At 41.8% G+C, this 12,973-nt stretch overlaps 1 protein-coding gene across 5 annotated transcripts in view; it reads left to right on the top strand.

Moving 5' to 3' along the window:
• Positions 1-12,558, top strand: part of CUL1 (cullin 1) — a 70,411-nt gene extending 57,853 nt beyond the window's left edge. For all 5 annotated transcript variants that reach the window (XM_044293290.1, XM_044293289.1, XM_044293291.1 and 2 more), the window contains 13 exons: positions 526-633; positions 727-833; positions 920-968; positions 1,494-1,625; positions 2,645-2,762; positions 4,533-4,609; positions 5,215-5,346; positions 5,418-5,510; positions 7,505-7,552; positions 8,508-8,590; positions 9,180-9,285; positions 9,883-9,996; positions 11,991-12,558. In XM_044293290.1, the coding sequence (XP_044149225.1) occupies positions 526-633; positions 727-833; positions 920-968; positions 1,494-1,625; positions 2,645-2,762; positions 4,533-4,609; positions 5,215-5,346; positions 5,418-5,510; positions 7,505-7,552; positions 8,508-8,590; positions 9,180-9,285; positions 9,883-9,996; positions 11,991-12,071 (1,248 nt within the window). In that variant the 3' untranslated portion in view covers positions 12,072-12,558. The remainder of the gene's footprint in view (positions 1-525; positions 634-726; positions 834-919; positions 969-1,493; positions 1,626-2,644; positions 2,763-4,532; positions 4,610-5,214; positions 5,347-5,417; positions 5,511-7,504; positions 7,553-8,507; positions 8,591-9,179; positions 9,286-9,882; positions 9,997-11,990) is intronic.
• Positions 12,559-12,973: the final 415 nt, after the last annotated feature.

The raw sequence follows: 12,973 nt of genomic DNA on the forward strand, positions 1-12,973 counted from the left end.
CACAACTCTGGGAAAACTTTATTGGTGCTAGAAGGCAGCGCATTTTGGCATCGAACAGATCCCTTCATCCAGCAGGCTACACCACAATTGCCTGATGAAGGGATCCGTTCAATCCCGAAATGTGTTGGCTTCTAGCGCCAGTAAAGTTTTCAAACTTAACTCTCCCAGAGTCTCGCCTTCTCTGCAGCGCCACGTACAGTCCTGGTCTTCTCTTCTATTTCTAGTTACAGGGAAAGAGCTACAGCAGAAAGGACACACCCTCTGAGCTGCCGGCTAAAATAAATGTAGCAGAACAATTAGAGCAATGATTTCTGGTTCCATGTGAGGTACAGGGCTGGTTATTTGTTAGAGATTGTTATGTACCATATTATGTCTGATTTTCATTTTACATCAATTATGGAAATACCCCCTTAAGTTGCTTAACATAGAACTGGTGATTGGGGGACGCACACGGGAACATCACGTGTGCGCCACTGGTTTATACTATTTATGTGTTACGTGTTTTATCTTTTCCTTTCTATTCAGGATCCCAAAATGTATGTACAGACTGTTTTGGATGTCCATAAGAAATATAATGCACTAGTTATGTCTGCTTTTAACAATGATGCTGGATTTGTGGCGGCACTAGATAAGGTGAGTGTAACTGCACCAGATAAATCTGGACAGATATGGTGGCATGGCGTTTGGATTTCTTCTCATGTCCCTTTTCTTAATATTTCATGGCAGGCTTGTGGCCGATTTATAAATAACAATGCAGTGACAAAAATGGCCCAATCTTCCAGCAAATCTCCAGAGCTGCTTGCCCGTTATTGTGATTCACTACTGAAGAAGAGGTGAGTGTATATGCTGTAATGTCATGTGCTGATATCAGTGTTCTCTTCCCGGTGTATTCATACAATATTCCTTCCATCTACCCTAGTTCTAAGAACCCAGAAGAGGCAGAATTGGAAGACACACTCAATCAAGTTGTAAGTGTCTCTAATTCATCTCTACACTGCAGTTACATATCTTAGATATATATGTTAAGGTCCCTTTACACTGCCCAAACATCGGGCAGATCATCGCTAACCAGAGTTCGTAAGAACGCTCATTAGTGATGATCTGCCGCCAATTAGCCGTTGAGCGAAGCGCTCTCTCATCTGGTAATGGTATCGTTAATGCAGTCGCCTAAAACATTGATTGCCAGAAGCAGATTGTGCCATCTAAACAGCACTGTGCTGCTGGCAAATAATGATTCTGTGTGAGGGTGAGCAGTGGCGTTAGTGATCGCGCCTCCCCTCTTCATTTTCTGGTCATTGACCCATGTAAAAGGGCCCTTAGTCTGTTGCATATCAGCTCGATATAGGTCTGATTAGTGGGAGATGTGAGGACGCACATGAACTGGTGTTCTTTGGCCCGGCAGACTCCCATTTTTACAAGTTGTCTTCTTTTTTCGGAACCATGTCATTTTTTATGGGAGTTGCATGTAAACAGAAAGCTCTTAATTTTTACAGATGGTCGTCTTTAAATACATTGAAGATAAAGACGTGTTCCAGAAATTCTATGCAAAGATGCTTGCAAAACGACTTGTTCATCAGAACAGTGCGAGCGACGATGCAGAAGCGAGCATGATATCCAAACTTAAGGTAAGCAGAGAAGTGAAGCTGACGGCTGAGTGGTGGCTTCATGGCGCTGTTAGTGAGGTTGTGGAAGAAATTGCATTGACTTGTATATCATACGCTGAAATGGAAAGCGTAACATCCAGGGGTACATTATTCATGGTACTTGTCATAGTGGAAGATTTCTAAAACCTAAAATTTTGGCACACCCTTTTTTTTTTTTTTTTTTTTTTTAAATACAGCCCCATACATTTCTCCCTTTATGGGATGAACTACCTCTGGCGCCCCATCTCTTCTGAAACTATATTTCCCAGCATGCAAACTTGTTGGACTGTTCTCAGAACTGCCATAAAAATGAATGGAACATGCCGGGGTTTGTAGTTTCAGAACAGCTGGAGTGTTGAAGGTTGCTGACCCCTGACATAGTATCTAATAGGCTTACTATAGCAGTCACATGATCACAAGCCACCACTTGGTGTCTACTTGGTTACTGTTGTCACTCATCACATAGTAATAGGGTCCGTCTTGCTACGAATTCCATATTGCTATTTACCCTTTGGTAACATGGGGACATTGCACTGCATGCTGACAGCCAGAGTTTTCAATGGCATGCATCAGATCTCATGGAAACTCTGAGCATCATCGTAAGGTACAGTTTTGGATGCTTTTTTGGCCAAAGCTAGGAGTTGGACATATTAGCAGCTCATGGCTGCCTTAAGTATGGCAGTACATTTATGCCAAAAGGTGGCACCTGGTGCATGTCTCAACTACCCCAAGTTGCACCTTTTTCAAAACTGTCAAGGTGCAAGTCGCAGTCAGACACACTGGATTTTTTAGGAGGACAATTTATAAATGAATTCTGTGCAGGTTGCTTAGTAAATCTCCCCAATGTTTGTATTTCTGAGAGATACCACTTAGGTTTTAAGTCTTTCTCTCATTTGCCTGTAGGAGCTGACTTGCCAAATGAATCTTTCATGGTTTCTATTCAGTTTCACTATCGATCTTGTAGCTTTGTGTTCACGTCCCTTTATGTTCTTTTTCTGCAGCAAGCGTGTGGTTTTGAATATACCTCGAAGCTGCAGAGAATGTTTCAAGACATCGGCGTCAGCAAAGACCTAAATGAGCAGTTTAAAAAGCACCTGACAAATTCAGAGCCGCTCGACTGTAAGTGCACCCACCATGTATTCAGTTACAAGTACTGGAGGTTGCTATTCGCCCCCCACCCCAGTTACATGCCGGCTGTGTCTGACTTATAACCTCATTGTATATAATTGTTTCTAGCAGCTCTTTAAAGAGGACCTTTCACGGGTCCGAACATTGTCAAATAACTAGCGGGATGTGTAGGACATCGTGAAGTGATGTTACAGCGCTTACTAGTTTCTCTATGTTCTGTTTGCCCGCTGTGTCCCCGTACTTGTTTCCCACCTGGTATGTAAATTCATACCATCGGTACAGAGAGGAGGAGACGGCCCTGTTTCTCAATGGGCGTCTCCAATCACAGCGGAGAGCAGCACAGCCAGGGAGGAAAAAAAAAAGCCTAACCTACACAACCCGCTAGTTATTTGATAATGTCCGGACTTGTGAAAGGTCCTCTTTAATTTAGCACCTTTTGGGCAATTGCGATCAGTAGAAACTTGGCCCACTGCTGTTTGTAAGACACCTCACATACATCACACTACACATGTCTGCCAAAACCACTGTAGTGGTTGGGCTGTGTCAGCTGAGAATCTAAGGAGTATGAGGAGCTCCAGACTGTCCCTCAACAGATGTCAGGAGAAAGAAGGATTGGGTGCATTCAATCATATATTCTCTTGGGAGATAAGCATGCATGTATCCAGCATGGGGAGAAGGCTGCTGCTAAACACCTGCCAGTGGTTTATGTCCCTGAGAAAACGAGGTTCAGGCATGTTAAAATCCAGTTGCCTGATCCTTATGTCCCTCGACACCTGCTTTAAAGATTCGAGGCTCCCACACACATTAGATGGTTAGCTGCTCCAACCAACCTCTGTGAATTCTGCAATCCTTTATCTTATATGTATGGGCGGCTTAATAGCTCTCCCTTTTATGTCTAAGTATTGGGGGTAGAAACTGCCACAAAACATCTACAAAGCAACGTACAGAACTGACTGTAAAGTGCCCATTAACTAAGGGGTACGTGGATCTCCATGCATGTCTTTGGACTCTGCTTTTTCTCAGACTCCAGTGGCACTTTACCATGTAGTGCTGCCATTGCGGGTTAGGCTACTTTCACACACGCATTTGGTGCGGAGCCGTCATGGATCTACACAGACGGATCCGCGCTGATAATACAACCGCATGCATCTGTTCAGAACGGATCTGTTTGTATTATCTTTTACATTGCCAAAACAGATCCATCTCGAACACCATTGAAAATCAATGGGGGCGGATCCGTTTTGTATTGCGTCAATGAAAACGGATCCGTCCCCATTGACTTGCATTGTGTGTCAGGACGGATCAGTTTGCCTCTGCATCGTCAGGCGGACACCAAAATGCTGCTTGGATGAGCGGAATGGAGGCGGAACAGAAGCAAACTGATGCATTCTGAACGGATCCTTATCCATTCAGAATGCATTAGGTCAAAACTGATCCGTTTTTGGACTGCTTGCGAGAGCCCATGATGGATCTCACAAACGGACCCAGAAACGCCAGTGTGAAAGTAGCCTTAGGCCAAGCACCTCCAGTTGGCTGAAGTGCCTTTTTCCTTTTAGATTTCCTAGGCTCCTGGAAGTTCTGTGAGATGCGGCTGAGCCCACCACCACTGTGCACTTTCCGACATACATGCCTTATAGTAGAAGGGGCTTTTGAGAACTAGTAGATGTTTTGCTCATTAAGACATCTGCCTATGCCCGAGTACTCCTGTATAATTTGCCATCCAGCATATTGTAAGACGTGTTGATTTCTCTTCCTTCACAGTGGATTTCAGCATACAGGTTCTCAGCTCTGGATCGTGGCCTTTTCAGCAATTCTGCACATTTGCTTTACCTTCTGAGGTAGGTTACGGTGTGACGTGACTGGTATTATGATTTCTACCTGGGTTGTTCAGGTTATGATGATAATTTTAACAGGAAGGAAGCTATGAACATGTGGTTGTAGTAATATGCAGTCATTTCAGGACAAAATTTGGCACAAAATATCCATAACGCTGCATAATTTACAAGGTGCTGTGCCTCAGTGTAAGCTAAAAGCCGCACTGAATATTTTGACATTTTGTCAGCCTTGTCAAACTGTTTAACCTCTATTCCCATTTTGAATCTACATTCAATGGGAAGATTTCCCTTACCTTTAATATCTGTTGTTTTGGGAATGAAGAGTTTCACGCTATCCATGGTAATGCATGGGCTCCCCCCTTGTGGTGGTTGTCCATACTGGCCTATGTAGTCTAACCTGTTCCATCTGAAGTGTAAGGCTAAGTTTCATACATGCGGTAGAGTTATCCTTTCCCGGAACATCGTGCCAGGGTCCTCAGGACTATAATGGGAACTGGGCAGTCCTCGGATTCAGCCGGACATGAGCTGTTGTGTTCAGCTGCCATATTTCTATGTTGCATATGTTTTTTTTATTTTACTTAAGTAATGCTTTTTTCCCACCCTTACAGTTGGAAAGAAGTTATCAGCGGTTTACAGCTTTTTATGCCAGTCGGCATAGTGGGAGAAAACTGACTTGGTTATATCAGTTGTCTAAAGGAGAGTTGGTTACCAACTGTTTTAAGAATAGATATACCTTACAGGTGGGTATACACATCATGACCACGTCTGCTCATGTTGTGGCACTTTGACATTGCCTCTATTTGGATTTTAGGCCTCCACGTTCCAGATGGCGATCCTCCTTCAGTATAATACAGAAGATGCCTACACAGTACAGCAGCTGACAGACAGCACGCAGATAAAAATGGTAGAATTGACTTTTATTCCCTTACATTTGTTAGAAGGTCCATGTAAACTCCTCTGTTCTATGGCAAACCTGTATAGTACAGCCCCAGGGTGCGTGCAGCCTTCCTTAAATGAGAATGCACGTTTATTTGCTATCATTTATATAGATATGTGGTGCTTCATATCGAATATATCAGGTCACTCCCTATCCTACCTTCAGAAGTTCTGCTGTACTTACATGTCATATTAGACAATCTGCTGAACAAGTAAACCACAAAGATAACTGTCACTGTAACCTGCGTGTCTTATGGAATATTTTGGGGCTTCTGTCATAGTAACATAGTTTATAAGGCTGAAAAAAAACATCTGTCCATCCAGTTCGGCCTGTTATCCTGCAAGTTGATCCAGAGGAAGGCAAAAAAAAAAAACGACCCCTCTGTAGTAGCTATAGCCTGTAATATTATTACACTCCAGAAATACATCCAGGCCCCTCTTGAATTCCTTTATTGTACTCGCCATCACCACCTCCTCAGGTAGAGAGTTCCATAGTCTCACTGCTCTTACCTTAAAGAATCCTCTTCTATGTTTGTGTACAAACCTTCTTTCCTCCAGACGCAGAGGATGTCCCCTTGTCACAGTCCTGGGGATAATCAGATGATGGGATAGATCTCTACTGACCCTTGATATATTTATACATAGTAATTAGATCTCCCCTCAGTCGTCTTTTTTCTAACTTGAATAACCCTAATTTTGATCTTTCAGGGTACTGTAGTTGCCCCATTCCAGTTATTACTTTAGTTTCCCTCCTCTAAACCCTCTCTAGCTCTGCTATGTCTGCCTTGTTCACAGGAGCCCAGAACTGTGTATACAGTACTCAATGTGTGGTCTGATTAGTGTATTATAAAGTGGTAGGACTATGTTCTCATCACGGGCATCTATGCCCCTTTTGATGCAACCCATTATCTTATTGGCCTTGGCAGCAGCTGCCTGACACTGTTTTTTGCAGCTTATTTTGCTGTTTATTAAAATTCCTAGATCATTCTCCATGTCAGTGTTACCGAGTGTTTTACCATTTAGTATGTACGGGTGACTTGCATTATTCCTTCCCATGTGCATAACTTTACATTTGTCAGTGTTGAACCTCATCTGCCACCTGTCCGTCCAAGCCTCCAATGTATCCAGATCCCTCTGTAGTAATATACTGTCCTCTTCAGTGTAAATTACTTTACACAGTTTAGTGTCATCTGCGAAAATTGATATTTTACTATGCAAGCCTTCTACAAGATCATTAATAAATATATTGAAGAGAATAGGGCCCAATACTGACCCCTGAGGTACCCCACTAGTGACAGTGACCCAATCTGAGTGTGTACTGTTAATAACCACCCTCTGTTTACTATCATTGAGCCAGTTACTTACCCACATACAGACATTTTCTCCCAGTCCGAGCATTCTCATTTTATATACTAACCTTTTGTGTGGTACAGTGTCACCCCCCCCCCCCCCCCCCCCCCCCCAAGATAGGAAGTGCATTAAAATAAATATTAAAAACTCTTTAATCATCCCGCAACTCAATAGTCCCCATGAGTCTCTGCATACTCCTGTGTAGCTGGTCATGTGCCGTCTACCTACATCACAGCTGCAGCAGATCCCAAGCTTCAGCGCCCTAAATGCAGGCGAGTCCACTTAGGCCAATGATTGGCTGCAGCAGTCATGTGCATAGACTGCATGGTAATCTAGGAAGTATACCCAGACTGGTGGGAACTGCTGGAGCAGTGAAGGATTAAACAGGCAAGTGAGGATGAAAGTATGTATTTATTTTTAACTATTTCCTACCTTAAGAAATAAAAGGATATTCTGTTTCCTGGACAACCCCTTTAAGCTGTTGGTAGACCATAAAAAGGCTCTTTGACACCCAGAGTAATACCAGTGACAGTTTTCTGTTTGTTCAGTTTGATTGACACATTGATAATGATTTCATGTATATAAAGCACTTAATGAATATCACTTTTTCAGGACATCTTGGTGCAGGTTCTGCAGATATTATTAAAATCCAAGTTACTGGTGAGTCATTGACTTTGTGTTCACATTATATAGTATGAAATATGGTTTTAACAGGGTTCTGTGAAAATGTCAGTTGAGAATAATCACGGTATTGTAGAGTTAAGAAAATACATACATGGCTGCCAATGGACCTGGGCCATTGGTGTTTATCGATGATGTGACTACAGATAGAAGTAGCAGGATAAATCCTGAAGATCATAGAGCTATACATGCTGCTCCGATCACTCAGATGCTGCAAAGCTCTCTCTTCTACAAATGGAGAATGACCAAAATCTACACCAACCGCACTCAACTGGAGTATTAAATGGCTGACTCTGCCATCTGACCTCAAGATGATTAATCCTGCTTTTCACATACTGAAGATAGTAGTAGTCCTTATGGAGACGACCAGGTTGGCATATGGAGTTTTATAGGCCAGCCAATTCTCCCTGTAAAAGGCGTATAAATCTTGGGGGCGGCAAACAAGCTCTCTTAGTGCCATCTATTAAATGGCTACCACTTGCATCAATTTCCGGCCTTTGAACATCACTTGGGCTATAAGCCAAAACCAGATGGTCCTCTCTGCCCAGTCAAGGACATTTAGAATAGTTTCCATGTAGCATACGAGGGGTATACATTTATGCACTACGCAGATTAAAAAACATGGGAATACATGGTTAATTATCAAATGTTATACAAACATATGAATTCTAACCTTATATAAAAAAAAACTATAAAAACTATTGATTTGAAAAAAAAAAGAATACATGGGAAAATAAGGAACAGGTTAATGAAGACTAGACTTTACATTTCCAACTATATCGGCAGTGTTTCCGTCTTTGTGCCATGTTTGAATCTGCCCCCTTTCAGGCTTGCGTATACTTTATGTAGCGACAGCATGTGTGTTGTGCATACAACTCAGTATATGCAGGGTACATTTGTACTTTGAAGATGTGTTTTTTCTATTAAACTGCAGGTGTTAGAAGACGAGAACGCAAATGTAGACGAAATGGAACTGAGGCCAGACATATTAATAAAGCTGTACCTGGGCTATAAGAAGTATGTTCATATAACTTACAACTATTACACATTTTGGCAGGTTCCTGAATTTTTTTATAGGTGTAGATGATGTATCAATTTGTATTTACCGTAATGTTTTAGTTAAATGGGTTGTTAACCCTCTTGGTCAGAGCCCTCTGGCCCTTCCCCCTCCATCGTGGTCAGACCTGTGGAGACGATCGCACTTACCTGTTCCTCGCTTCTGGATTCCGGCTCCTTGTCTCCTCCCTGACCGCTGCAACTCGCGGTTCTTCCCAATGTCAACATCCAGGTTTAGGCTAACCGGATTAGAGAGCTGCGGCAACCAAGGGGGAGCAAAGGAGCTGGAACACAGGATCAGGTGAGTAAGAGAAATCATCTTCTGAGAGGCCCCGCCGGGGATGAACAAGCCCTTTAAAGATGAGGTCACGTATTGCTGTTCTGCTGCATTATTATCACACTTTTTAGAAAATCGGGATCATGTTGTCTAGGTCTCTTCTGCATTTTCTCTGTAGAGTAGAATATTGCTGCCGTACTACTACCATCACGATTCTGGAATTTGCATCTCTTTTTAGAGTTAATGATTTGTTTCTTTTCTGTGTTTCTGCAGTAAAAAGCTTAGAGTGAACATTAATGTCCCCATGAAGACTGAGCAGAAGCAGGAGCAGGAAACAACGCACAAAAACATTGAGGAAGATCGCAAACTGCTTATTCAGGTACATGTCCTTTTCTCTCCAGAGTCTGGTAAAGTCCAGCCTGGGTATTGATCTGGTTTCTCTAACCTTCATTTATGGGACATCTAGAACAGACAAACAGGGCAGGGAAGGTTTTTTATTTTATTTTTATTGCATTTAACATCTACATTCAATTTGTATCTCTTTATGTAGTTTAGATTTATATTTATATCTCTACACAAAGTTCCATGTCTTAGGGGTGTCTTTCAGGATTTTATTACGTGCCTGTGCATCTAGTCCAACGTTGTTCTGTATGTCTTATTTGCTGTAAGAGGAAGATACTCTTAAACGCCTTCACTATCAGCATTGAGTGCAAGTGCGACTAAAATAAAATAGAAATGTAAAGTGGTAAATCTGTGAAGGGAGGTCTGCTAATTGACAAAAAGCCAGAGATGTACTTTGCAGAGGTTGTCCAGTGTTGGGTATTGTATAATGAAGAGTATCCAGCTGAATACACTGTAACGTGCCATCAACATATGGGTTGTGACAGAGACTCAGCCTATGACAGCAACCATCAATAGTAGTAAAGCCTATATTTATTTAGAAAGTTACACAATTTTCAATCTGCCCTGTCTATAGGCTGCCATTGTAAGAATCATGAAGATGAGGAAGGTCCTAAAACACCAGCAGCTCCTTGGAGAAGTTTTGACCCAGCTGTCTTCAAGATTCAAACCACGTGTTCCAGTTATCAAAGTGAGTATGGTTCAATGAACATCTTATTCAGCTAGGAAAAGCTTTGATGACATACCAGGGGGCTGTCAGCATGATTTTGAGGAAGCAAAAATCATAATTCTGTCCAAGTCACCGTCAGCATTCGTCAGGCATCTGGCAGAACAGGTTTCAGAAGTTCCTGGTGCTGTATTATTACTGCAGTCTGTGCACGTGTAAAGAAGCCTCCATTATATAGATCCATGTGCCGGGTAACTCCTAAACAACAACCCACTCTGCTTTTATTTTTATAACTGTTAAAATGCTCTAGAATAACACATCATAAGCCTACTTATGGTTATGTGACATTATCCCATATCTACAGAATAGGGAATAACTTAGATCATTGGGGGTCCTACCACTGGGACTCCCACCAATTATGAGAACTGGGAGCTCCCCCAACACGATCAGAGCGGTCTGTCAGCCGTGGGCATAGCTGCTCATTTCTGTGGGAGTTCCAGGGGTAGCAGAGTGCAGTGCTTGGTTATCCCCGGAAGTCCTCTAGAAAAGAATGGAGCTATTGCACACATCCCTGACCGGCCACTCCGATCATTTCAGGGGCTCTACAGTGTATGTGGTCCCTGTTAAGAAAGGAATACAAATCCCCTATCCTAGTCAAATAACTGTAATATCCCTTTGTGGCTAAAAATACCTTTTATGTAAAAAATATAAAAAATCTTCCCGATAAAAAGTTTTTAAAAATATAGCCGTTTAAGTGGCATATAGCAAATGGCTATAGTCAAAATGTGTGGTAATAAGGGATTCCCTGGAATTTTTATTTTTTATTTTTTGTGTGCGTTTGTTTTTTTTTTAAATAAAATTATTATTCATGTTATACATACCTCACTGCTCCAGTTTTGCGGTTCCCTGGCGGTCTCTGCTTTCAGCTCGCCTCTCAACACACAGGAAATGACTGCTCAGCCAGTCACATTGAGTATATAGATTGAATTAGTGGGGGTTCATGACATAGCAATTCCTACTGGCTTAGTTCAAAAGTATTTATAGCCCAGACCCGTGGGTGTTAGAGGACTGGTTACCTTCTGACATGCTTGTTTTAGTCAATATTCTTCATGAAATAAGAATTCTGAAGCATCTACTGTATACTTAGAATGCAATGCCTTGTTGTTCCTCTGTTATTCCTCTAGTTGGGCGTCTGTCCTTGCACACTCCGACACTGTCTAGTCAGTGCTTATAATGTCAGTGTGTAGGGACCTACCCCTTTGATAAGGAAGAATGGTAACACCCAGTTGTGAATTTATTATTAAATGTCTACCAGTCAAACGGCAGGGTGCAGAATTCTCAGAAGAGATGATCCAGAATTCTAGTTTAGGGTAAATGAAAGTAATTTCTGGTCCTCTTTATTGATGCTGATTAATAGTAAAATGTGACCTGTGACAGTTCTGTGGTTAATACCAACCTGTGGTTTTTGGAAGTTCCCCATTTATTTCCATGTTCCCATTTATTATCTAGTACTTGTCACCTGTTTAACCCCTTAAGGACCCATGACGTACATGTGCGTCATCTCTGGCCATGACTTAAGGACCAGAGAAGTACATGTATGTCATGGTGTTCGGGCGGGTGCAGGAGCTGCGCCTGCCCAATCAGCTGCAGGGGTCCAGCAGTCACTGATAGCCAGAGCCCTGCTGTATGCGCCGACATCGGCACTGGCCAGTCATGAAGTACAATATGTGACGAAAAAACATTCTCCGAATGGCTTAGATAAGTAAAAGCATTTTAAATTTATCAGCACATAAAGTGACACCTGTCAGATTTGCAAAAAATTGTCTGGTCCTTAAGGTGAAAAATAGCAGGGTCCTGAAGGAGTTAAATGCCCATAATCAGTGCTACCTTGTGGTGATTCAGCTTTACTGCATAGTATTCTTGAGGTTTCTAAGATTCAGAGGAATCTACAGGACAATGTATTTTTCATCTGTTATTTTTAGCTTCTCACGTTTTTCTTTTCTTTATATTCTCTCTAGAAATGTATTGATATCCTAATAGAAAAAGAGTATCTAGAGCGCGTGGATGGCGAAAAGGACACATACAGTTATCTGGCTTGAATGAAAAGAAAATTTTATACGTATATTTAGAAATTGCCTGATTGGTTAAATGTCATTGTGTGACACTGCAGATAGTTGTGTGATGGAAAGAATGGCGACACAGGAACTTCAGAGGAGCTGCTATGCTGCCACCTGGTCCAACACTTTTTAATCACACAGGAAAAGAAAATGGATGCCCAAATGCCAGCTTCGGGACTGCCACAGTTTCAAGCATGTAAATATGAATATATGGACACCAGTGCGCTTTAATTTAAGAACTGAGGGTAGCCTGTACCCAAACAGAACAGATGTTTGCATGCTACCACCTCTTTCCTTTTAAATCAGTACATTTTGGCTGTACGGGCAACAGGTGTCAATGGAGCTAGTCCCTAGTTATATTGGCAGCACAATGAGTATGAATGGACCTAATGTAATCTGCTATGAAATACCATTTGTATAGTGTGTTTAATTTTTTTTATGTGTGTATGAATAAAACAGATAAAATACACAAAACCTGTGTGTTCTTTCCTTTTAAAAAACAAAACAAAATTAAAGGGTGTTGTCCTACAAAAAATATTCTGCAGTTTTCAAACCACCAGCATTTTGGATATGAATACTTTTGTAATTGCCTGTAAATAAAAATTTAGTCAGAGTTATTCATTGAAAATTGTCTCTAGCGCCACCTGCTGTTTACTCTTTTTCTAATTTCTCTGTCCTGCTCACTGAGATGGAAACACATGCTCAGTTCCATCCTTCAACTGCCACTGCCTGCAGCTGAAAGGACATACCCCTGAGCTGACAGTTTGAAATCAATCTACCAGAACAATTGGAGCAATGAATGGGGAGATCTCCGGATCCCTGTGAGGTACAGGGCTGGTTCTGGCTGTGTTAAAGCAAGATTATGTGTGATTTTCATTTTTACA

This window comes from Bufo gargarizans, chromosome 5 (assembly GCF_014858855.1).
Source record: "Bufo gargarizans isolate SCDJY-AF-19 chromosome 5, ASM1485885v1, whole genome shotgun sequence".
NCBI lineage: Eukaryota > Metazoa > Chordata > Amphibia > Anura > Bufonidae > Bufo > Bufo gargarizans.